The sequence below is a fragment of the Notamacropus eugenii genome, chromosome 4 (assembly GCF_028372415.1).
Source record: "Notamacropus eugenii isolate mMacEug1 chromosome 4, mMacEug1.pri_v2, whole genome shotgun sequence".
Lineage (NCBI taxonomy): Eukaryota > Metazoa > Chordata > Mammalia > Diprotodontia > Macropodidae > Notamacropus > Notamacropus eugenii.
This window is the reverse complement of record NC_092875.1, coordinates 218,711,945-218,737,117: the sequence shown is the minus strand read 5'-3', so window position 1 is coordinate 218,737,117 and position 25,173 is coordinate 218,711,945. Positions and strand designations below refer to the sequence as shown.

Sequence of the window (25,173 nt, the reverse complement as noted above, 5' to 3'; positions counted from 1 at the left end):
ATTTTAGTAGAGGTCATCTCAATACTACCCTCAAAAAAGGCTCTTGATTGGTGAGTCTCCAAAAGAGGAACTTACTGAGAATGAAACTTTCACCTATCTCCATCTCTGCCCCGCCCCCCTCCCCAGATGGCAGGACATTCATCTCTACCAATAAGGGAAGCTTTCTATACCAATGGACTTTGGGATAGAGATATTACCAACATTACTTTTCAAAGACTCCTAGTAGAATAAGAGTTAAAAGGATGATACAGTAATGTATTAATTACTAATATATCAATCAACTAATACATATTTATTAACTGTCTGCAATATGACAGGCACTGCTAGTCACTGGGAATTCAAAGGAAAAGTTCTTGTTCTCAAGTACTATACATTTTTAGAGGCATAGGTGAGGAGGGATTATATTTCAGGCATGGGTAATAGCCTGGCAAAGGTACCAAATGTTACATATAAGGAATAGCAAGGATAAATTGACTAAACTATAAAATACATAGAGAAGAATAAATTATAACAGTCCTAGAAATGTAGGTCTGAAACAGATAATAAATGGTTTTAAACACTTGTTCAAGGAGTTTGTATTTCATCTTAAATGTAATAAGGAGTCACCAAATTTTATTGAATAGGAGAGAGATATGTTCAGATTTGTGCTTTAGGAAAAACTCTGTGAAGGGAGTAAATGATGGATTGGAGAGAGGAGACAATGGAAGCAGTGAGATAAATTAGGAGTTTATTTGCCTTGGTTCAGTTAATGAAGAAAAGAAGGAGGACAATGGATATCTGAATGAACAGAAAAGTGGGTGGGAGAAGTTGAGAAGAAAGAGGAGATAAGTTAGCAAACAGATGAATATGTGTGGTCAGTAAAATGAGGAAATGAGGACAATTTTAATGTTGTAGACTTAGGTAACCAGAAACATGGAAATACTTGACATAAATAGGAAAGCTTGGGACAAGGGTGTATTGGGGTGTAATTTTTTTCTTTTTTAAAATAGTTTTATTCACATAATTTTCTTTTTCTATCAACTCAATTTCCCAATGCATCCCTTCCTGTGAGAGCAAACCCTTATAGGTTTTTTTTTTGTTTATTTATTTATTTAGTTTTAGTTTTTAAGATTTTGAGTTCCAAATTTTCTCCCCATCTCTCCCCTCTGCCCACCGCAAGATAGCAGATACTCTGATTACCACTTCCCCCAATTTGCCCTGCAATCTATTACACACTCCCTTCTTTAATCCCTATCCTCTCTATTTTCTTGTAGAGCAAGATAGATTTCTATGCCCCATTGCCTGTATATTTTATTTCCCAGTTGCACTTAAAAACAATTTTTAACGTTTGTTTTTAAAACTTTGAGTTCTAACTGCTCTCCCTTCCTCCCTCCCCACCCATCCCCACTTAGAAGGCAAGCAATTCAATATAGGTTACCACATGTGTAGTTATGCAAAACTTTTTTATAATAGTCAAATTGTAAAAGACTAAACTATATTTCCCTCTATCCCATCCTGACCCCCATTTATTCTATTCTCTCTTTTGACTCTATCTCTTCTCAAAAGTGTTTACTTTTAATTACCCCCTCCCCTCCCAACAATCATCCTCCTCAGCCCCTATCCCCTTTCCCTCTACTTTCCTTTAGTGTAAGATATATTTTCATACAAAATTGAGTGTACCTGTTATTCCCTCCTTAAGCCAAAGGTTCACTTTTTTTTCCTATCACCTACCCCTTCTTTCCTTTCACTGAAAAAAGCTTTTTCTTGTCTCTTTTATGTGAGAAAATTTGTCCCATTCTATTTCTCCCTTTCTCCTCCCAATATATTCCTCTCTTACTCTTTAATTTAATTTTTTTAGATATCATCCTTACTTATTCAACTCACCCTGTTCCCTCTTTCTATGTGTATATAATCCCTCCAACTACCCTAATACTGAGAAAAGTCTCAAGATTACAAATATGATCTTTCCATGTAGGAATGTAAACCGTTCATCTTTAGTAAGTCCCCTATTATTTCTCTTTCCTGTTTACCTTTTTATGCTTCTCTTGATTTTTGTGTTTGAAAGTCAAATTTTCTATTCAGCTCTGATCGTTTCAACAAGAATAATTGAAAGTCTTCTATTTCTTTGAATGATCCTTTTTTTCCCCTGAAGTAATATACCCAGTTTTGCTGGGTAGGGGATTCTTGGTTTTAATCCCAGCTCCTTTGACCTCTGGAATATCATATTCCAATACCTGTGATCCCTTAAGGTAGAAGGTACTAGATCTTTTGTTATCCTGATTGTATTTCCACACTACTTGAAATGTTTCTTCTTGGCTGCTTGCAATATTTTCTCCTTGACCTGAGAGTTCTGGAATTTGGTTACAATATTTCTAGGAGTTGTCCTTTGGGAATCTCTTTAAGGAGGTGACTGGTAGATTCTTTCAGTATCTATTTTACCCTCTGGTTCTAGAATACTAGGGCAATTTTCCTTGATAATTTCATGAAAGATGATGTCTAAGCTCTTTTTTAGACGATGACTTCCAGATAGTGCAATAATTTTTAGATTGTCTGTCCTACATCTCTTATCCAGGTGAGTTGTATTTCCAATGAGATTTTTCACATTGTCTTCTATTTTTTTTCTTTCTTTTGGCTTTGTTTGATAATTTTTTGATTTTTCATAAAGTTGTTAGCTTTCATCTGCTCCAGTCTAATATTTAAGGAATTATTTTCTTCAGTAAGCTTTTGGACCTTCTTTTCCATCTGGCTAGTTCTGCTGTTTATGGCATTCTTTTCTTCATTGGCTTTTTTGATCTCTTTTGCCTTTTGGGTTAGTCTATTTTTTAAAGTGTTAGTTTCTTCAGCATTTTTTGGGTCTCCTTTAGCAGGCAGTGGACTCATTTTTCAGGATTTTCTTGCACCACTCTCATTTCTCTTCCCAATTTTTGTTCTACTTCTCTTATTTTATTTTCTAAATCCTTTTTGATCTTTTCCATGGCCTGAGACCAATTAGTATTTTCTTGGAGGTTTTGGATGTAGGAGCTTTGACTTTGTTGTCTTCTGTTTGTATACTTCAGTCTTCCTTGTCACCAAAGTAAGATTCAATAGTCTGATTCTTTTTCTGATTTCTGCTCATTTTCCCAGCTATTTAGTTGACTTCTGAGCTCTTTGGCAAGGTCGTTCTCTGCTTCCAATGGGGATGGAGGATATACAGTCAGCTGCTTGATCCCCTAACAACCTGTGGGCCTAGAGCTCCAGAAACAGTCACTGTCACTGCTGCCACACTTGCCCCTGTTGTGGATGTTGTGGGTTCCTCCTCCACAGGCTCTTCAACCCCCTTCCCTGCTGTGGGGCTGGGCGGGACCACTCTATTGTCTCACAGAATTCCCACAGGTTTTATTCCACTGACTTTCCAATTCATCCTTTGGAGTTGTGAAGTTTGGAAACTGCCAGAAGAGCCTGAGATTCAGTCCCCACAAGGCCTACTCAGGTCCCATCTGTGCCAGCTTGACCCACACTGGACTAAGCTCTGTTCCCAGTGTGGTGTGATAGACACTTACCAGTGACCTTCCAGACTGTCTTGGGCTGGAGATATGCTTCACTCTATCATTCTGTGGGTTCTGCAGCTTCAGAATTTGTTTGAAGTCATTTTTTTACAGGTATTTGGCTGACTTTGTGGAGAGAGCAGTAGTAAGTTCATGCTGTTACACTGCCCTCTTGGTTCCACTCCCAGGGTGTAAAATTAATGAGAGTTAAAGATCTTCTCCACCTATTAATAAGCCTCAGGTGGATCCCATTAAGGGAAAGTTGATTAGGAGAGGCTTGTTTTGTTGGAAGGCCCACATCTTTTGTTAATTGCTAATGAAGCACTGGGTCAAGAGCCTCTGGCTCTGAAAAGCATATACCTGTATTCTGAAGTGAGGTTCTGCTTTGGGGCTTATTCTTTAGAAGAAGGTTTGTCCCGGGTCTGTCCTCGGGACCTTCGAGTGAGAATCTCCCTTCGGTGGGCACTGCTTCGGACGTCTCCGGACCTACCCCAGGGGACACGGCGGCAGGCAATAATCAGGCAATGCGCAGGAGGTTCATAGCTTTATTGCATGGAGGAGTCCCCCGAGCAGTTCAGGGCGTTGTCTTAAAAAGGGAAGTTCTTCCGGGCTGCCATCCTAACCCGCCCCGAGGGCGAGGCCTACCACCCGATTGGATCCAGCCCACCCGACCAATCCTGTGGGCCCACGGCTCCTTCTTGGGAGCCGTGTCTCCCTCGGATTGGTGGGCTGCCACTCCCGGGGAGGCCCCTATCCGCCCAGGCGTCTAGGACCGACCCCCGTCAACTCCCCCTTTTTGTTTTATTACAAGGACATCCGCCTTTACTTGCTCTAGGACCTTTCTCCAAACTTTTATCATACAAGAAATAAAGCAAGGAAGCAGCACACACAAGAGTATCACTATCATAACCATTCCAGCAGCAACCCCAATGGTATGCAAAAATGTGGTAAAATCTAATCTGGAAATCCAGTCAAGAAATGTCCCATGTTGTTTCTCCAAGTCTCTCTTATATATCTCAGTTACATTTCTAATCTGTCTTACAATATCATCTAGGCGCTCTATATAGACCTCTAGATTTCTGTGGTCCTGCAGTCGCCGAATCGCATCGTCCAGCTCCTGGCTGGCATTCAGTCTGAGCGCCGTCATGCACAGGGGCCGTGCCAGGCCGACATGACATGGGAGTCCCTCCAATATGGCGTTTACTCGGAGGAGAGTCGAGATCGCCTGTACGGCATCCGTCAGTGCACTGAGCTCTAGGGCTACCTGCCTGTTAATTTGTTGTTGCAGAGCCCATGCCCGAGTGGACGTTGTCATAAAATCTGCCAGGTCGGCAGCCATCACGTGGACCTGCCGCTGCATGGCAGAGATCTCCATCTGCTCTATAAAGCTAACTACTAACCCTACCATATCTATGGCGGATATTTCCAAGCCCCTCTTCTCCCTGATCATCACAGCCCTAAGGAAATCAGAGTCGGCAAATGCCTCATCGGACCCAACAGGGAGAAAGGTAACTGGGGGAATAGACAGAAGTATGACAAAGGTGGTATTGGAATGTACATCATTGGGCGTCAAGGTATTAGAGAGGGTCCCATTGGAGCAGGATACATTGTATTTGCCCCCTGACTGAGTAATGTCCCCTTCCCTACAGATTAGAAACATATCAGTCCTTTTCAGGGTCTGGACTGCAAGGGAGAAACGATTGCAGTGTCCAGAAACCTGACCCTCGTGGCAAGAAAATCCTTTCTTCATGATGAGGTCCCACCATTGGGAGCGGATGGTGTCATTGTCCGTCAGCGGCCCACTATTGTCTGTCATGTGGGTGATGTTTCCAAAGGCCGCTGCCATTTTCCAGAGATGGCTTTGGATGACTACGCTCCCATTTCTCGCCAGGACGTGGGGCACTGGAGCTGCATAATACGGTCCTGGCGCTCCATCCATGAAGTAGATCTGCTGGGTGTCGTTCCACTGCTGTCCTATTACTGCATGCCCTGTGGAACAAACTTGCATACCAATGAACATATTGGGTGTAGGCACGCAGGGGGGTAGAGGGGAGCAGGGGATCTTTCCACTGGGTAGGAAGCTTCCCGTGGCATTAAGGAGCGATAAGTGGTTGCAAGGGAAGTCCTTTGAGCTATTGCACACTACGGTGTTGCGGGTGTTCTGGGTGCTGTTCCACAGCCCTTGCATCCTCTCCCTGAGGAGGGGGTGATACTGAGTGAGACTATGATTCAGCATGTACATATGGATGTAATTTCCCAGGCCCATGGACCCATGTGGTCCGTGTGGGAGCTCCTGTATGGACTCGTTCTGTACCTCGGCACAGGGGGTGATGTTGGCCCCTTTGGTGAGACATATAGGTAACTGTGCCATTGACCAGTGGACCGTCTTATTGAGATCATGACGGCTCTCCGGGTAGCCACTCCCCGATCCTCCCAACACCAGGGCGGCTTCCCCTAGGATGCTCAGCTCAATAGAATCCCCCTCCCAGGCGGCTGGTTGAGCTGCTGGGAGGCCAGGGACGGCAGCCCAATACACCCATGATGGGTCCTTGTTGCGGGGGAGGGAGCGAAGAGATGCCCCGTCCCCCAGTTGGAGGTTGCATAGCATCCCCACCAAGATTATATACTTATCCATGTTTCTCCTTCTAGTTGTTCTGTTCAGTCGCTTCTTCTTCCTTTTGCGAAGCCTGCGTCGAGCCCTTCGGGGAGTCCTCACACGCTCGGGTCCATTTAAGTGGCAGCCACCTCCGCTGTCCTCCTCCTATATCAAGACACAAATAACCCTTTCCCCTCACCACTACCTTGTTCGGTCCATGCCACTGTCCTTCTGCGTCCCTCCACCAGACTGTGGCGGGGCTTTGTCCCTCATTTGTTATGGCGGGTGGCGGACGGCGGGGCGTTTGCACTGCATGCATCATGGCTGGTGTGATCTGTTGCTCATTTGCTATTAAGTAATTTCGTGTGAACACGGCGGTTGCTAATTGTGCCGTGGTCAGCCGACCTGCCACTCCCCCTTTTTGTTTTTGAAGGGTGCGCTTTAGGGACTGGTTAGCGCGTTCGACAATGGCTTGCCCCGTGGGGTTATAGGGGAGGCCCGTGACGTGCCGAATGCCGAATTGAAGGCAGAATTGGGCAAACGCGCGGGATGTGTAGGCGGGCCCATTATCTGTTTTTAATGTTTGGGGTGTGCCGTGAGCGGCGAAGCAGAGGAGGCAGTGCGTGATCACATGTTTGGTGGCTTCCCCAGGTTGGAGGGTGGCCATGATAAGGGAGGAGCAAGTATCTACTGTGACATGGATTATGGAAGACTGGAAATGAGTGACATCCATCTGCCATATCTCGTTTGGGAAGGTACCTCGAGGGTTGATGGTGGCAAGAGGGGGTGGTGGCCGGAAGGGGACACAGGCGCGGCAGCGCTTGACTATTTGCCTAGCCTCCTCTTTAGGTATATTATAGAGGCGTGACAGCATGCGGGCTGGGAGGTGGAAATAATTATGAGCGGCAATGGGGTCAGTATAGAAGACCTGAGATGTCCCTAATAAGGAGTCCGCAATGGCATTCCCTTTAAATATAGGTCCGGAGGTGGAAAGATGTGAACGTACGTGTAAAACATAAAGGGGATGGGAGCGAGCAAGAAGGGCCTGCTGTACTTGTATTAGTAAGGGGCGGACTGAGGAAGTAGATAGGGAAAGATCTGCTTCGGAAAGGACTGGAAGAAGGTTATGACAATAAAGGCTATCAGTTACTAAATTAAAGGCTTCTTTTTCGCAAATCTGTAAGGCTACAAGAATTGCAAACAACTCATTCTTTTGAGCAGAGGAATAGGGTGTGGTGAGCACCTTGGTGATCTGTTTATCTGGGATGTAAACTGCCGCTTTGCAATGCTTAGTGGCGTCAGTGAAGGCTATAGGTCCCGCTACGGGCTCTGAGACCACCGGGTTCCTCTGCTTTGTTAAGGGAAATTGGTTCCAAGCCCGAAGGGCAGGGGGGAGATCTCCAGCCCGAATTTCATGGGAGCACAGGAGGACGGCCCACAATTCAGATGATTGTGCTAACTCAGTTAGTATCTCAATGGGGCTGGAGAGCAAAATGACAGGATAGTGGCCAGATAGCTGTCTGCATATAGAGCTGGCCTTAAGCAATAAGAGAGCCTTTTCTTCTAAGGCTATCGGGATACTTTTAGTTTTTCGGTCAGGGTAGACCCACATCAAGGGGCCATGGAACTGGTAAATGACTGCTACCGGCCCAACGGTCTTGTTGCCAAGGATGGACAGAAAGAATGGCAACGCTGGGTCACACCGTTCTACCACCGCTGTCTTTACCTCCTCCTGTATTTTGTCTATGAGCTGGAGGGCCTCTGGAGTCCACTTTCTTAGGGAGCCCAAATTAGATGGGCCCTTGAGAATGTCGTATAGTGGCCTCATCTGTTGGTTTGTAATGGGCACAATGGCGCGTAGCCACTGTATGGCTCCTATGAGTTTCTGAAAATCATTAAGGGTATTGATCTTGGTGACATCTATTTTTGGGGGAACTCGGGAAATCCCACTACCCTTAATTTGGTGTCCGAGATATTGATACTCGGGACCAAGTTGAATCTTTTCAGGAGCCACTTGGAGGCCGTGCCTATTTAATGCTTCAGAAACCCTTTTTAGGAGGTCAAGGACAATTTTCCTCGCACTGCAGGCCAGTAAAATGTCATCCATATAATGTATTATTACAGCATCGGGACTCTCATCTCGAATGGGTTGGAGAATTTGCGCCACAAATTGCTGACACATCGTGGGGCTGTTGGCCATGCCTTGGGGTAGGACTTTAAACTGGTACCGCTTTGCGGGCTGTTGGAAGTTAGTAGAAGGGACGGAGAAGGCAAAACATTTCCTATCCTTTTTGCATAATGGAATACTATAAAAACAATCCTTAATATCTATCACTGCTATGTGCCAGCCCTTGGGTATCATAGTGGGCGAAGGGAGTCCTGGTTGTAAAGGACCCATGGGTCGCAGTGCCTTATTGACTTGCCGGAGATCAATGAGCATTCTCCATTTGCCTGATTTCCTTTTTATAACAAACACTGGAGAATTCCAGGGGCTAGTGGAAAGCTCGATATGTCCTGCTGCTAATAAGTCCTGCACTATTTGATGGAGGGCCTGGATCTTTTCCTGAGTCAGGGGCCACTGATCCACCCATATGGGGTTGGTGTTTTCCCAGTGCAGCGGGATGGGTGTTGGCCCTACAGCGGCCCCTAGGGGTTTTCCGCCTGTCCTGTAAAATCGGTGGTGAGGGTGACGCCCATGCCGCTGAGTAAGTCTCGGCCCCATAAGTTAATGGGGAGAGCTGGCATTCTAAGGGGGCGGAACCGTCCTCGGGCGTCACCTGTGGCCCACTGAAGGTGGCGAGCTGATCTGAGGGCATTTACCGACCCGCCCACCCCGGATATCCCTTGGGCCTCTTGGGTGGTCTCCCAGTCTTTCTGCCAATCTCTTGAGGAAATCACCGACACATCAGCTCCGGTGTCGACTAATCCTCTGAGCCTGACGCCCTCTACCTCCACAACCAGACACATTTTTCCGTGCCCCACTTGCTGGGTCCATGCTACAAAAGGACTCTCTCCTGATGTATCTTTCCACTCTTTATCCAGCCAAGGCAGTGATATTCCTACCGCTATTGGGGTATTAGTAGGTAGTGGAACTTCATAGGCATGGGGGTTGGTTAGTGCAATAGCGGACTGCCCAGGTTGCAATATTTGAGTATGCACAAGGAATTCCTTGGTTTTGTCTGACCCTATGATTAATCTCTGATGATCCTTTGGGGGGACCTTAATGGTTGTAGTGGTCCATGGCGGGACTGTCTGCCCTGTTACTGCATATAGCTCTACTCTAGGCGGGGTCTGTTGTTCGGTCCAGGGGCTCCCTTCCCGCTCCGGGAGCCCCTGCCCCCGTTTCCCTGTTCTTTTTTGCTGCTCGAACCCCGGCAGTTTTTCGCTATATGGCTGGGTTTGCCACAGCCAAAACACCGAACCCCTTTTTTCGGCGACGTGTTTCTGCACTGCGCCTGAAAATGTCCTGATTTCCCGCACCTGAAGCATGGTCCCTTTTTGGTGCTTGTGGACAACTGGAAGGCTTGGAAAGCGGAAGTCAGTGTTGCCACCAACTTCGGGTCTGCTCCACTGCCCTCATCCAGGCACTTATCAACTATTTCATCTATAGAGGGGTCTGCGGGCAGGGTGGAGAGTATACCCCTCGACTTGGTGAGACCTTCCTTGAATAGCTGAACTATGAGTTGTGATGAGGGACCTCCTTTCCCAAACCTTTTCCATACCGCTTCCTGCACCCTGGTCATAAATTCCAATGCTGACTCACTCTGTCTCTGCCTTAGGTGACTTATTTGGGTCTGAGTGCGCGCTGCAAGGGCATCTAGAGCTTTCAAGGCTACTTCCTGAACAGCTCGGATCATAGCTTCAGGGAGGGCTAACTGCTGCTCTATCTCTGTATAATCTCCCAACCCTGTGAGTGCATTAATGTGGTTTTCAACAGTATTGGGTTGATTGGCTTCTGCCCAAATCTTCGCTTGTCTGTTCCAATAGGCTTTCCAAGCAGTATACACAGCGGGATCTAGCACTGCCATCATAATCTCGTTCCAATCTGCCGGGAGCCAAGCGGCCACGGAGACGGAAGAGCTCAGTAGTTGTTTTACATATGCCGACCCTGCGCCATACTTTGCTACTGCGTCTTTCAAGTCCTTTAAGAACTTATATGGAGTGGGACGGTGGGTACGTTGTACGGTACCGTCTTGTTGGGTCTGCTGGAACACCGGGAAGGCAAGGGCGTGTCCCGGCCTCCCGGTCCACTCCTCAAAATCAACTTCCTCCCCCTCCTCTGCTGCTTTCAGTAACGCGGCTTGTAGCCGAGAGTGGGCACGGAGATTTCTAGCCACTGGTTTCAGTTCCTCTAGGGACTTTCCAGCTGGTTTTTGTTCCTCTAGAGACTTTCCAGCTGCCGGGGGGTGCCTGCGACAGCAAGCACAAGCACCCTGACACTTGGACGGCTGGGGATTTGTCTGCTTTCGTTTTTGAGAGGGATCTAGCTCCTTATCTGTCTCTTTTGGGGGGGCAGCGCCACAATGTCTCATGTCCTCCCAGGGGTAGAGCGGGAGCGGTAGCATGTCCTCCTCCCCCAGAGGGGGGGGGCCACTCCTCTCCTGCCTCGGACCCATATAGGGAGGGGCCGACTTGTGTACTCGTGGCATTCTGTAAAGGAGGGGGTGAAGGCTGGAGTGCAGAGCTAACTGTGGCGTATATAACAAAATCTCTGGAGCTCAGAAATTGAGGATCCTCTTTTTGGTAGGAAGCCATCTGTTGTCCCACTACCCTCCACTTGTCATGATCTAAGCCTGTGTGAGCCAACCACGGGGAGACTGTCAGAATTTTCTGCACCCACTGTCTACAATCCTTTATGTGTATTTTTATTCCCACCTGCTTACAGAGCTTGTACACTTGGCAGGCGAGAACTCCTGCATCCTCCGGTTCCATTCCCTTGGAAATCTGAGAGCCCATGTTTCCTCTAGATAGCCCCGACTATCTAGGTTGCCTGACTCTTCTACCCTTAACTGGGTAGGGTTATACTCACCTCACTCGGCGGGGGCTGCGGTCCCTGTTCGGGCGCCAGCTGTCCCGGGTCTGTCCTCGGGACCTTCGAGTGAGAATCTCCCTTCGGTGGGCACCGCTTCGGACGTCTCCGGACCTACCCCAGGGGACACGGCGGCAGGCAATAATCAGGCAATGCGCAGGAGGTTCATAGCTTTATTGCATGGAGGAGTCCCCCGAGCAGTTCAGGGCGTTGTCTTAAAAAGGGAAGTTCTTCCGGGCTGCCATCCTAACCCGCCCCGAGGGCGAGGCCTACCACCCGATTGGATCCAGCCCACCCGACCAATCCTGTGGGCCCACGGCTCCTTCTTGGGAGCCGTGTCTCCCTCGGATTGGTGGGCTGCCACTCCCGGGGAGGCCCCTATCCGCCCAGGCGTCTAGGACCGACCCCCGTCAAAGGTTCTTGTGCCAGATGAGACTCTGGTTAGCCATTAAGGAACCCCACCTCCCACCCACCCCCAACTTTAAAAACCCAGATGCTGGTGCTTCTCTTTTTGATAACTGTATATGTATGTAATGGTCAGATTTTAGGATCTGTCTGTTGATCTGTGATGTATGTGTTGTTTATGGTCAAACAGTTGGAAGCATGGTCTGTTGATCTTTATTTCTCTGTATTTTGCTTTCTATTCTTGGTATATATAATTAAAGAACATTGCTGATCCATTTTAAGTTGCTTTCTTTAGAAAAGCAAATCTAAGATCCCCTGCTAGCATGCCATCCTGAATGTGTCAGAGAACTTTCTGTTACATGAGGTGAATGGAATGAAAAATAATGAAGTCAATTTTGGTTGTGCTAAGTTTGAGATATCTATGAAACATCCAGTTTGAAAGGTTCAATAGGCAGTTGTTGATGTGAGACTGGAACTAATTATAGAGATTAGGGTTTAGCCACATTGAGTATTTGGGTAGTGAAGACAATGTCATAGATAGACATTTCACTAATTCATATTTTGTTGTGTTTGAATATATATGGATCATTCTTTTATCTATTAAAAATAAGAGATATCTCTTACCTTTTACAAGGGATAGAGGATAAGTAGTATATCTTAGATTTTATTAACATAGAGAACTGTTGGTAAAACTCCACAGGAAATCTTTTCTAACAATGACAGTTGGTACCTTTTTTTCCCACAAGGTTGCCTTCTTAGAGTATTGCCTGGAGTACTGAGAGATTAAATGATTTGCTCACAGTCACATGCCCAGTTTATGTCAAAGGCAGGGACTTGAATCTAGGCTTTTCTGACATCAATGATAGTTCTACAACCACTATACCATGCTACTTGTCCCTATTTAGTGTTTGGTTTTATTAATCAAAGATTCCTCTATGTAGTTTGGAGTAAAATGCACCAACACATATAATATTTTTCTCTTAACGATGGCAGAGATTGGATATATGTTTTAATCGATATGGGGAACTCTACCAATGCAGGTCAGTGCTTTTCTCTGTGCCATATTTTTTGAGAATTTTTTAGACAACAGAGAGTTTGATCGACTTGCTCAGGGTCACATATTATATGACAGGTTTTCCTGATTCCTAGACCAGCTCTCTTTACACTGTGCCATAGTGCCTTTCTATTTTTAAGAACAAAAAGATATGATGATTTAATTTTGTTTTCCATTAGAACACACTGATTTTTTTAAAATGGTGCTTGAGATGGCTATAGAGAAGTTGAGTTTCTTTTGGAAAGAGACCTAGTGGAAAAAACAATTCTTCATACTCAAGCTGTTTAACTATCAACATCATGTTAAACAAATTCACTTACATGATCTATCACTTGTTCTGTACAAAATAGCAGTAAATTACATTAAATGAAAGAGTGTCTCAAAGCAGAGTTGCTCTGGAAGACATACTTTGGAAAGCAGACTTATTCTGTTACATTTGATTTATTTTTCTTTCAAGACAATATAGTGAATGTATTGTATTCCTACTAATATATTTGGATTCAGAGACAATCTCTTGCAAAGCTCACCTGAACTTTTTTGATTCTTTTTGTCTGCAAATGCTTTTCTTAAAAAAATCATCAGAAAATAAATGAAGTATCTGAAGTTATAAAAGAAAGTCACAGTACTTTACACATAGCAGGTGCTTAATAAACATTGATTAAACTGAATAATCTAACTGAAATGTTTAATTTCATTTTCTGGAATCTACAATAAAGTAAGAAATGTGTGTACATATATGTATATAATCAAATACTTGGCAATAAACAGTCAACTGACCAATTCCACTTAGATATGGAATAATTTCATGACCAAACTGAACCCAGTATTATATTTCAGTCTTACTTCAATAATCTTAGTTTTTTGAAGCAAATCATTTTTTAACCACTTGGACCACTTGAGTCTTCTGTATTAAGAAAGCCTAATTTCATTGTTGTCTCTCTATTTTCATATGCCCCCTCCCTCTAATTCACTGTTAATTGATGAGAATATAATTCAAATTAAAGCAAGTCATGGGTTTTGCTTTTCCCTAGAAGGCAATTTATTGCTTTCATTTTGTTATATGTTCTTTCAAAATTTTATTGAAATAAGGAAAGGAAATTGGGACTAGACAATGAATGGGAGGTCTCAGAAGCTGTGATAGTATGGAAATACTGCCAGATCTATATCAATAATAATAAGAAAGTCAGGTAAGTCCTGATGCCTCTGTGATTAGAATTGTTACAATTTATAAGCAAGGCCAGAAAGCTATAATTTGTCATATTTAGATAGGTCTTTATAAATTACAAAGCACTTTACATATATTAGTGATTCGTGTTCCCAACAACTCTATGAATTAGGCAGTACATTATTAAATCCATTGTATAGATGAAGAATTGGGATTGGTAGAGGTTAATTTATCTTCTCAGTGCCACAAACTGTGGATAAACAGATTCAGAGCAAGGTTTTAGGATCATAGATTTAAAGATGGGAGCAATCTTAAAAGTCATTTAATGTAACTGATTTTAGATGAGAAGTGAAATTCAGAGAGCTACAATAATTTGGCTTTAGTCATAAAGACACTAAGCAGCAGAGGAGAGTTTTGAACTGAGGTCCTTGGACTCCAACACTTGGTGCTTTCTATAGCACCATAAATCTTCCAGTTCTAGAACTTGTGTGCTTTATGCTGCATCACAGCTGCCTTTGACAATTGTTTATGCCCCATTAGGCCAATTCTTACCCTAATCTCCTTAAAAGTGTTGTTACTTTGCTCAAATGTTCCTAAGGTATTTTGACTGGTTTTTTCCTTTTCCTCCATTCACTTCCCTTTGTTGCTCAGTTGTGTTCAGTGGTACCCAACTGTTCATCACCCAAATTGGTGCTTTCTTGGCAAGGATTCTTGAGTAGTTTGCCATTTCCTTCTTCAGTTCATTTTAAACTTGAGAAAATTGAGGCAAACAGGATTAAGTAACTGTCCAGAGTGAAACAGCTAGTAAGTCTCCAAGACCGGATTTGAACTCAGAGCTTCTTGACTCCAGTCCTGGCATTCTATCCACTCTGCTACTCAATCATTTCATATCCATTATGCTCAGTCATTGCCAAGTTATCCTTATATTTGTCTATACATAGGATACTTTTCTTTTGTATAACTTAGGTTCTTTTATTGTATCATGCTCTGTAAAGGATGCATTTAATATTTCTGCTTTCTACATTTTATTGCGAGGTTTTTATGCGCTAGTACATGGTCATTTTTTGTGTAGGTGCCATGTACCATTGAGAAAAAAAGGTATATTACTTTCTATCCACATTCAATTTTCTCAGGAAGTCTACCATATATAACTTTTCTAAAATTCTCTTCACCTCCTTAACTTCTTTCTTGTTAATTTTGTGGTTAGTTTTATCTAGTTTAGATAGAGGGAGGTTGAAGTCCCCCACTAGTATAATTTTGCTAGTTATTTCTTCCTGTAACTCCCTGAACTTTTCCTCTAAAAATTTGAATGCTATACCACTTGGTGCATATGTGTTTAGCAATGATATTACTTTAATGTCTATGGTGCAGGATATAGTTTCCTTATCTCTTTTAATTAGATCTATTTTTGCTTTTGCTTTGTCTGAGATAAGGACCCCTATTTTTTTTCAGCTGAAGCATAATGTATTCTACTCTAGCCTTTTACATTTACCCTATGTGTATCCCTCTATTTCAAATGTGTTTCTTATAAACAACATATTGTAGGTTTGTGATTTTTAATCCATTCTCCAATCCACTTCCATTTTATGGGAGAGTTCATCCCATTCACATTTAGTTATGATTACTATCTGCATCTTTCTCTCCATCCTATCCCTTCCACACTCCTGTTTATGCTTATATTTCCCCCTTTTCCTCTTCAAAAGAGTTTTGTTTTTGCCCACTGCCTCCCTCAATCTTCCCTCCTTTCTATCAGCCCTCTCCCTTTTTCTTTCCCCCTTCCCTTCCTACTGCTTATAGGGCAAGTTAGATTTCTATACCTGAGTATGTTATTCTTTCCTTGAGCCAAATCAGATGAGAGTAAGGTTCAAACAATGCTCCTTTCCCTCCCTTCTTTCCCTCTAATGCAATATGGCTTTGCATCTCTTCATGTAATGTAATTGACCCTTTTCTGCCTCCTCCCTTTGCCTTCTCCCATTAAAATTTCTTTTCACCACTTGATAAAGTTTTTCATCTTTGCATCAGAGTTAATTTATATCCAACCCCTTTGTCTATGTATATCCCTTCTAAATGTCATAATAAAGATACATTTCTCAAAAGTTATTAGTATCATCTTCCCATGTAGGTATATAAACACCTTGCCTTTATTTGATAACATGTACTTTTAAAGTTTTTCTTTCCTGTTTACATTTTGATGTGACTCTTGCATTTTGTATTTAAAGATCAAATTTTCTGTTGAGCTCTATTCTTTTCATCAAGAAGGTCTGGAAGTCCTTTGTTTAATTTACTATTCATCTCCTTGCCTGAAAGATTATACTCTATTTTTATGGATATTTTATCCTTGATTGTAATCCAAGCTCCTTTGCCTTATGGAATATCATATTCCAAGCCTTCCAATCTTTTAATATAGAAGCTGTAAGGTCCTGCCTAATCTAGACTGTGGTTCTAAGTTTTTGAATTGTTTCTTTTGGGTTATTTGCAGTATTTTCTCCTTGACCTGCTAATTCTGGAACTTGGGTACAATATTCCTTGTTGTTTTTAATTTGGGATCTCTTTCAGGAGGTGAGCAGTGTAGTCTTTTGATGACCATTTTATCTCTGGTTCTGGGACTTCAGGGCAGTTTTCCATGATTATTTCTTGAAAAATGCTGTGCAGGTTCCTTTTTTCATCATGGCCTTCAAGTAGATCAATAATTCTTAAATGATCTCTCCTGAATCTGTTTTCCAGGCCATTTCTTTTTCCAATGAGGTATTTTACATTTTCATCTTTTTTTTCACTCTTTTGATTTTGTTTGACTGATTCTTGATGTCTCATAGAGTCATTAGCTTCCACTTTCCCAATTCTAATTTTTAACAAATTATTTTCTTTAGTGAACTTTTGTACCTCTTTTTCTGTTTGATCAATTCTACTTTCTAAGGAGTCTTTTCTTCATTGTACTTTTTCCCATTTTATCAATTGTATTTTTTTTTTTGAGGTGTGACAAAATTTACTGGTGCTCAGAAGGCAAGGTATGGCTAAGAGGGAAAGTTCTAAATGGAAGCTGAACTGTGGCAAGACAGATAATCTTACTTAAGGGGTGATGGAGAAGGGAGACAGGCTTCATTTTTCAGTAGATCATTCCTTTTGTGTCCCCTCTGGGCTTCTTGATCTTCTCAAAGTTCTTCAGGATGATATCATATAAGACAGCATAAGTATTTTGGATCTCCATGACCATCAGTCTTGTCTCTCCATACTATGCTTCATCCAGTTCATGAACCAGCTGTCGGTAGTTGCCCACATGTAGTTGCTATGCTGCTTTAGCCACTGTGTCACCCCTTTCAGAGAAGTACTTTGAGATCTGGGTTTGGAAGCCATCCAGCTTAGTTCTGAGTGTAGTCATCAGCTCAAATACCTTCTCCTGGACTACTACTCCAAAGCTGTTTCAGTCCTCAATCTGGGGCACCTGTAGCTGCAGCCACATGGAAACACTGTTGAGCTATTCTTTCACATCTTTGATTTCAGGCTTCAGTCGGCCCAAAAGAGCCACAATCTTCTCATTGTAGCTTACAGGCCCACAAGGAGGACCTTTATCTTCATCTTCCTCTTTTTTCTTTCTATGCTTCTCCTCCTTCTCTTCTTGTTTCCAACATTCTTCCTTCTCTTTTTCTTTAGCTGGGTCAGGGATAGGGATGTCCAGGGGGACCTTGAGGAGACTCAAATCAGCTTCATTCAGAGAAAGATCCTTCAAGAACTCATCCAGCTCTGAAACCTTCATTGGGAAATAGGTTCCAAGTAGGATCTCTGCCTGAGCACATAACTCCTTCCTGAACAAATCTACCTTGGCTTGGGCTTTGGGTTTGACGCTGAAGGTGGCCATGGCAGGGGGGTTAAAGGGTCAGACCAAGCAGTGAGATAGGAGCAAGGGGGAAGTTGTCAATCATATTTTTAAAGGAATTGCTCAATTTTTCTTCTACATATCTAATTTAACTTTTAAAATCCTTCTTGAGCTCTTCCAAGAAGGAATTTTGAGCTTGAGATTAGTTCATATTCCCTTTTGTGGTTTCAGATGTGACTGTATTAACACTGATGTTTGTAGCACCAATGCAATATTCACAGCACCTATGGCAGCCATGAATATGCCAGCACAATTCTGAATTGTGAAATACAATAAATTCTCCACATGGAAGACAGAACCAAAACATTTATTCAGACACCAGAAAGCCAAATCCATCACAGGAACAAGGAAATCTATACCCAATAACAATGCAGAGGTCAATAACATCTTCAAGTCTTCCCTCTTTTAGATTTCCCACAGACCAGCTCCCTTAAGTCACAAATAGACTCCCTTAAAGAAATTCACAAATAAGTTCTCTCACTCGTGCTAACCTGATTTTCTTTTTCTTCCTCAGTTTTGACTGCTGTGACCAAATTTTGTCTCAGATGTGCTCTAGTTCCATCTCTTCCTGTTCCATCCTTCCTTCTCAACTCCTTCCTGTTCCATGTGATGACCCATATGACTCAAGCTTCCATGTGACTTAAGTAGATCATGTGGACCTATTAATGAATGAGAAAGATCTTCCCACTAAGAAGCAAAAATACATTCACAATAAACAAAAAATATATCTACAATAAACTATTCTCTTCCGAATTTGTGTTTTGATCTTCCCTATCATCATAGTTAGAATCTATGATCTTTGCTTTCTGTGTTGTTTTTGCTCATGGTGTTTTCATTTTTCCTGACTTTTAAAGTTGATCTCTGCTTCTGGGTACAGGGGAAACTGTCCCATACTTCTGGTGCTGGAGACTAGAGGCCTTGTTATTGGGCTTGTGTGCTGGGACCTCAGGTTCTGGCAGCTGGAGAATATAGAGGCTGTAGCTTACCTGGTGTTTAGCTGGAGCTTGTGGTGGTGGCTGGTGTGTGTCAATGCAAGGTTGGATTTTACTGTGTTTCCCTGTTACACAGAACCTCATGGGGGAAGGGGTGGGAGTGGGGGTGGTCTGGTCTCTGGAAGTTGCCTCCTTACTTGGGGCTGTGCTGGAGCATGAATAGGCTCAGCCCCTGGTGGACACCCATCTGCTGCACAAGTGGTGGTTCTCCATGCTGGTATATGCTGAACACCCTGGCTGTGCAAAGGCACACAGGGGTCCTGGTATTGGTGCTTGCCTGCTCCACCACCCTGGGGCTCATTATCTCCCACTGGTCTGCCGAGGTGAAGCTTGCTGCTGGCTTGCTGGGACACCTCCTGTTCCCTTAAGCTACAGCAAGAGGGAGCTTTCCCATTAATCCCCCTAGCCTCATGAGCTAAAAACCTGCTGCATCTTGCTTTCCGCTTGCTCCACTGTTCCAGGATTTTTCCTGGGGTGGCATTTTCTGGATTTTTTAAGGTTAGTAATGAAGAGTGAGAGTGACTTACTGCTTACTCTGCCATCTTTACTCCTGGAAGTAACCTACTTTCTTATACTTATTTTTTGTCTCTGTACACCATGTACCAGACACATCATCTTACACATAGATAGTTCTTATATGACTGATGAATTGACTTAAATTGAATAGAGTGAAACTTTGTAATGAAACTAGCTGATCATATGACTTTATGTAAGAATGTTAGGCTAAGCTTGTAGGCAGGGATGTCTGTAATTTCTACTTTCCTTTCCCTCACCCTCATCATTCTCCCCACCCCGTTTTGTGTATTAGGCTACTTCTTTCCTTGGAAAGTTTCTTTTTTCTTCTAGCAAATTTCTTAACCCTTCCCTTTTGGAGAAGTATTTTTCCCTTCAGTACAGGCACAGGTCATTGTGGATACCTCATTTAGTGCCTATTCAACCACTTAATTGCACAGCCACTATTGCTGCTTCAAGGTTAGAGAGACCTTGGTGAAATATATTCTCTGCCCATGGAAATTTTAAGATGTTAAGCAAAAACTCCTATTTTTTTTTTGTTCCCAAGTTTCTTACTGGATCCCATTCTAGCAAAACTCAAAAATGTTTAAAGTATATGTAAAATGTTGCAGAGGTAAAATTAATAGGCCTTGGCAATAGATTCGATGGGTGGGGGTAGGAGGAGATGAGATATTTTGAGAAGTATAGGAAGACTCCTAGATTGTGAGCCTGAGAGACTGGGAAGATGTTTTGCTATGTTCATTAAGAGGAAAGTAGGGTGGGGAGAGTTTAGTGGCAAAGATAATGATTTCTTTTTTTGGATATGTTTAGTTTAAGAATTCTATTGGAGGTCTTTGTGGAGATATTAGATTGGAGCTCACCAGAGAGATTAGGGCAGAATAGGCAGATTTGTCATCAGCATAGAGGTGGTAATTAAATACTTAACAGCTGATGATAAAACCAAGTGAAGTAGTATAAAGAGAGAATAGAAGAGGGTGCATGACAGAACCCTGAGGGAAACTTCTGACTGCAGGGCATGATATGGATGAGAATCCAATAAAAGAGATTGTGAAGAGACAGATAGGTAGAAAGAGAACTAGAAGAGAGTGGTGTCCTGAAAACCTAGAGAGATGAGATTACTAAGGAGAAGAGGGTGCTGAACAGCATCAAAGATTTCATATATATGTGTATATATATGTATATATGTACAGTTGTATATGTATGTATGTATGTGTACATATGCATGTGCACATATGCACACACATATATATGTATGCATGTATATGTGTACACGATAATTTCTATATGTTATATATATACACATATACACACTACAATTTATCTATACCTACATTGATAAAAATATAGTTGGCAGCTGGGTTGCACAGTGCAAAGAGTGCTGGAGTGAGGAAAATCTGAATTCAAATCTAGCCTGAAACTTACTAATAATGTGACCTTGGAAAAGTCACGTAACCTCTGTTTTCCTTGGTTTCCTCATCTGTAAAATGGAAACATAACTATCATCATGTCCATCGATGTTGTGATGATAAAATGAAATAGAAATTTAAAAGAGCTTTTCAAACATTAAAGAACTTCATAAGTGCTCGTTATTACTATCATTATTATACATATACACATGGATTCATATATAAATGTACATAATTCAAAATTTATTTAAGCTTTTAAAATTTTAACTATATCAAAAGTTTGCTATGCAAGTAAGTCAACTCCTCAACTCCCACTTGATGTTTCTAAAGGAAGCACATGATTTTTGCTTCATATCTTTGTAGACAGCTATCTTACAATATTAATTGTTTAGATAATAGGTTTTAGTGTTTTGGTTACTCTGATGTCATTTCTTAAAAAAAAAATTCTTTCTCTTCCATTTTACAAGAAGATAGTAGTAGGGGCCTATTATATTTCTATCCCTTAGCAGACCTTCCTCTGTCTCTTTCCTTAGATTTAGATCCCATATGACTGAAGGAAAAAAACACTTTCTACCAGTTATTTGCCATAATCAAAAACATGGACTATTGTTTTTCTAGCTAGAAAGCTAGGTCATGCAAAATGAGTTCATGGCAGAGTGGCAATAGGAAAAAATATACTTGCTAAACAGTTTGCTGTCTAAGTATTTCAATTCTTTATCTTTTCTTTTTAAAAGAATCCAACTTTCTAAAATAGATAATTGGTTCAAGTGAAGTCAGTGATTATTGTTGTTTGGTCATTTTAGTTACATCTGATTCTTTGTGACTCCATTTGGGGTTTTAGCAAAGACACTGGAATGGTTTGCCATTTTCTTCTTCAGCTCATTTTGCAGATGAGGAACTAATGAAAACAGGGTTAAGGTACTTGTCCAGAAAGATGAGTCTTCCTGAATTCAGGTCTGGCCCTCTATCCACTGTACTACCTAGTTGTCCTTCATTTCATTTCACTAAAAACCAAAATTATGAAGAAAATGACTGGAAAGACAAGCCATTCTTTTTGCCATATTACTTCAAACAAATGAGAATCACATGCTTTGTAAAAATCATCACCATTCCATCTCTTCAAATATACATTATTTTATTGAATTGTTATTAAAAAATTCTGGGATCTTTGTTCAAAAGCTTCCTTTCAGTTAGGAATTATGTTAACAATGAGCCTAATTATTGCTGCATGCAAATCTGTATTTATGATTATAGAAATATTACAAATCTATGACCACAATAGCATATGAGCAAAATGCTCACTTTGTTAAGGTTTGTTCTTACTTCAAAGTCTTATTTGTATGGGTCAACTGTTGCACAATTTCTTTTTGAAAGGCATAGATTAGAAAAATATAGTAGCACGAAGAGAAATCTTGTAATTTTGCGCCTGAAAAATCTAATATAGTCAAAATGAGGTGGACTTTTAAATCAGTGGAATATTTTATTAGTGTGTAAAATTCTCTCTGCAATTTCAGTTGAATGTATTTTAGTCAATGCCCTGGAGGTTTCTTTCTTTGTGAAGAGAGCCTTCATATTAAACACACATTTTGTGTTTCATTCAAGGACTCTGAATTAGTACTGTTAATCTATTACTTGACCTTGTGAAGATTACTTTAACATAAGGAAAGAAAATATGGAAAAAACAAATAAACCAGTAACTGACCTTGGTGGTAAGCAAAGTAGACAATTTGTTTAAATAACAAATGAACTTCAAATTAAAAACAAAAGGTAAGTTATATGTGATTATTAAGCACCAGAAACTTTCTCATACCTAAACACATATTAATAGCAAACTTCTGCAGAAAACATGAAGCTGGGATGAAGAGCTAAGATACTGGATGATAGTGTGTATATGCGTGTGTGTGTGTGTTTGTGTGTGTGTGTATCTATTGTCATTATGAGAGACTAGAGAACTGGGCTGATTTGAATGATACTCAATTTAATAAGGTCAACTATAAATTCTTACATTGGGCTAAAAAAATCAATAGAAGATAGGAGAAACATGTCTAAACATGAATTCTACTAAAAATAGAAATTTTAGTAGGTTGTATGCTGATTATGAGTCAGAAATATGACAGGAAATCTAAGAAAGATAATGCAGTCTTAGGAAGCATTAAAAAAAGACAACTTTAGGAACAAAAAGGTTATATTCTTTCTATATGCTACCATGGTAAAACCACATTTTATATCTTATGTTTAACTCTGGGCCCCACATTTAAGAAAAGACATTGGCAAGTTAGAGACTATGCAGAACAGAGTAACCAGGGTGGTGAAGTACCTTCAATTTATGTCATTGAATAGTGGTGGAAGAAGCTGGGACTATTTAGCCTCAAAGAGAGAAGATCATGGTAGGGTAGGGAAGGATGCATATAATGACTACTTCCAAGTATTTGAAAAGTGGTCACCTACAGGGGAAATATGACTTGTTATGTTTGGTTCCAGATGGTAGAACTAGGTTACAAAGCTGCAGTTTTAGCTTGGTATAAGGAAAAACATCCAAACAGAGCTAACCACATGTGAAATTAACTGCCTTGGCAGCTGATGGGTTTATCCTCACAGGAAGTCTTCAGTCAAAGGCTGGATGACCATTTTTCCAGTGTAATGCAGAAGAGGCTGTTGTTCAGATATGGGTTGGATTATAAGATCACTGAGATCCCTTCAAATTTTAAGTATTTTCTGATTCTGTGAGCAAGATACAAGAATGAAAAAAGGATTGTTTATGGTTTTCATGTAATCTTAGTGTGCATGACAATGACATGATTGAAGAGAAGGACAAAGTATGACCCACTATTTTCTCCATACTCTATAGCTTATAATTTGATATAGATTGAAATAACTCCTAGAAGATCATGTCACAGCTTGACACTGACCTCTTGCCTAGCAAATAGCACATTACTTTGGACCGTATGATTATGTTCCAAGTTGGCCTATTTGATGCTGTCACTTTCGAAATGCAACTGACTTTCCTCCATTATCTGATGATGTGCCTTTGAGTGTCCTTGACTTTTCGTGTTTCTGTTATTTGGGATTGTGCCCATGCTAATGCTGAACTGAGGTTTTGTACCAAATTGCTTTGGTCTCAAGACATTATCCATCCTCTTCTTAACATCAAACTAGAAAACTGACTTTTGATGAAAAATGTATCTGAAGTAGACCTAAATATACTCCTGAATGTCATTTCTATTGGCTGCCTTGTCAGATATATGTAACTTAATTATTGATGGAGTACAAAATAATTTCTCTGGTTTAAATCTAATGGAGGTTTTACAGTGTACTAGGATTAGACTTCGGGAAATAGTTGTCTAGAACGTATCATAGGAATCACATTTTGTAGAAAAGGAAACTAAGGCACAGAGAGTATAAGTAACATATTCAAGGCCACTCAGTGAAAAAAACAATACTTCAACCAGGTCCCTCAACCACACTTCCTTTTGACCATTTTTTTTTACATTATAAACTGTATGCTCAACTAGAATAAAATGTATTTTCTAAATATGTCCATTTAGCCACCTTTAATAGTATATACATATTCTTCAACATTTCTATAAATAAATGGAAATATGACTTCATTATTTTTAAGTTTGTAATATTTTAAAAATACAAAGTGTGAAAGTTTTAAATGTGTTAAAAGGTGAGATATGTTTTGTTTATGGGTAAAGTTTTATCACCAAAGACTTTTGATAAACTTTTAGAGAGCAGAACAAAGTCACATTTGCTATTTTTATATAATGTAATACTGCCAACTTGACAGCATCAGTCAGAAAGCTGACTTTTTCATCGCTATAACTCAACAAACATTAGGATATCAAAACTAACCAATGTCAAAATACACCCATAACTGAACTCAAATAACCTTGTGCTTTAGAAGGAATATTTTCTTGTTAAATGGAATTTGGCATTAGAAAGAAATAGGGGAAAAATCTTAAATGGATTGTTAAACTATTTCACAATTTTCTTTAAGAGTGAAATGTTACGTATAAGATCTTTTGAAAGAGAAATAACTTCAACTCAATAAATTATTTGAATAAAGTATCTTCACACAAGACAATTTGCACACTATAACATAAAACATTATTCTCAGTAGATCACCACCCAAAAAGAGATGGTGAATTTAATGTACTGTGTAAAATTTTAGAATATGTTTCAACTTTATTACTTTTATAACTGTACCCTACACTTGAGAAAATTGTAATGAAAATAAATATATTAAATAATTCAGCATTCAGCAAATATTTATTAGACTCTTCCTACAAACTTATGAAGTAAGAAGAAGCCTTTTCTAGCAGATCTGTATTAATATACAGTGTGTTTTAAGTAGCTAAGGACAGTATTATTTCCCAATTTATGCTTTCTGGTATTGCATCTCTGAAGTTGTTTTTTCGTTGTGATCTATTACTGAGGAGGACAGTTACTGGCTCTTTAATCTTTCTTTCCTGCTTTACACACTTTCCAAAATCCACATATATACTCCTCTCTTCCTTTCTATCTCTCCAAAACCCAACTGTCCCTGTACTCTTCTCAAGGCCAAATTGTACTCAAGACATCCCAGAGACTTGTTTATCTTGTCAGCTTTTGATTTATAGTCATCGGCAATACTTTC

The 25,173-nt window shown here is 41.1% G+C and overlaps 2 protein-coding genes and 1 pseudogene across 13 annotated transcripts in view; 1 reads left to right on the top strand and 2 right to left on the bottom strand.

Annotated features, from left to right (window-relative positions):
* The window catches only part of CCDC102B (coiled-coil domain containing 102B), an 845,733-nt gene that overhangs the window by 41,504 nt on the left and 779,056 nt on the right, over nucleotides 1-25,173 (top strand). The gene's annotated exons all lie outside the window — the stretch shown is intronic.
* Nucleotides 4,035-14,382, bottom strand: LOC140502426 (uncharacterized). Its single transcript, XM_072606600.1, has 3 exons — nucleotides 14,305-14,382; nucleotides 11,129-11,242; nucleotides 4,035-6,264 (listed from the first exon to the last, which is right to left on the bottom strand). The coding sequence occupies exons 1-3, from the start codon at nucleotides 14,380-14,382 to the stop codon at nucleotides 4,270-4,272; spliced, it is 2,187 nt and encodes a 728-aa protein (XP_072462701.1). The 3' UTR covers nucleotides 4,035-4,269.
* On the bottom strand, nucleotides 16,793-17,613 carry LOC140500990 (proteasome activator complex subunit 1 pseudogene; annotated as a pseudogene).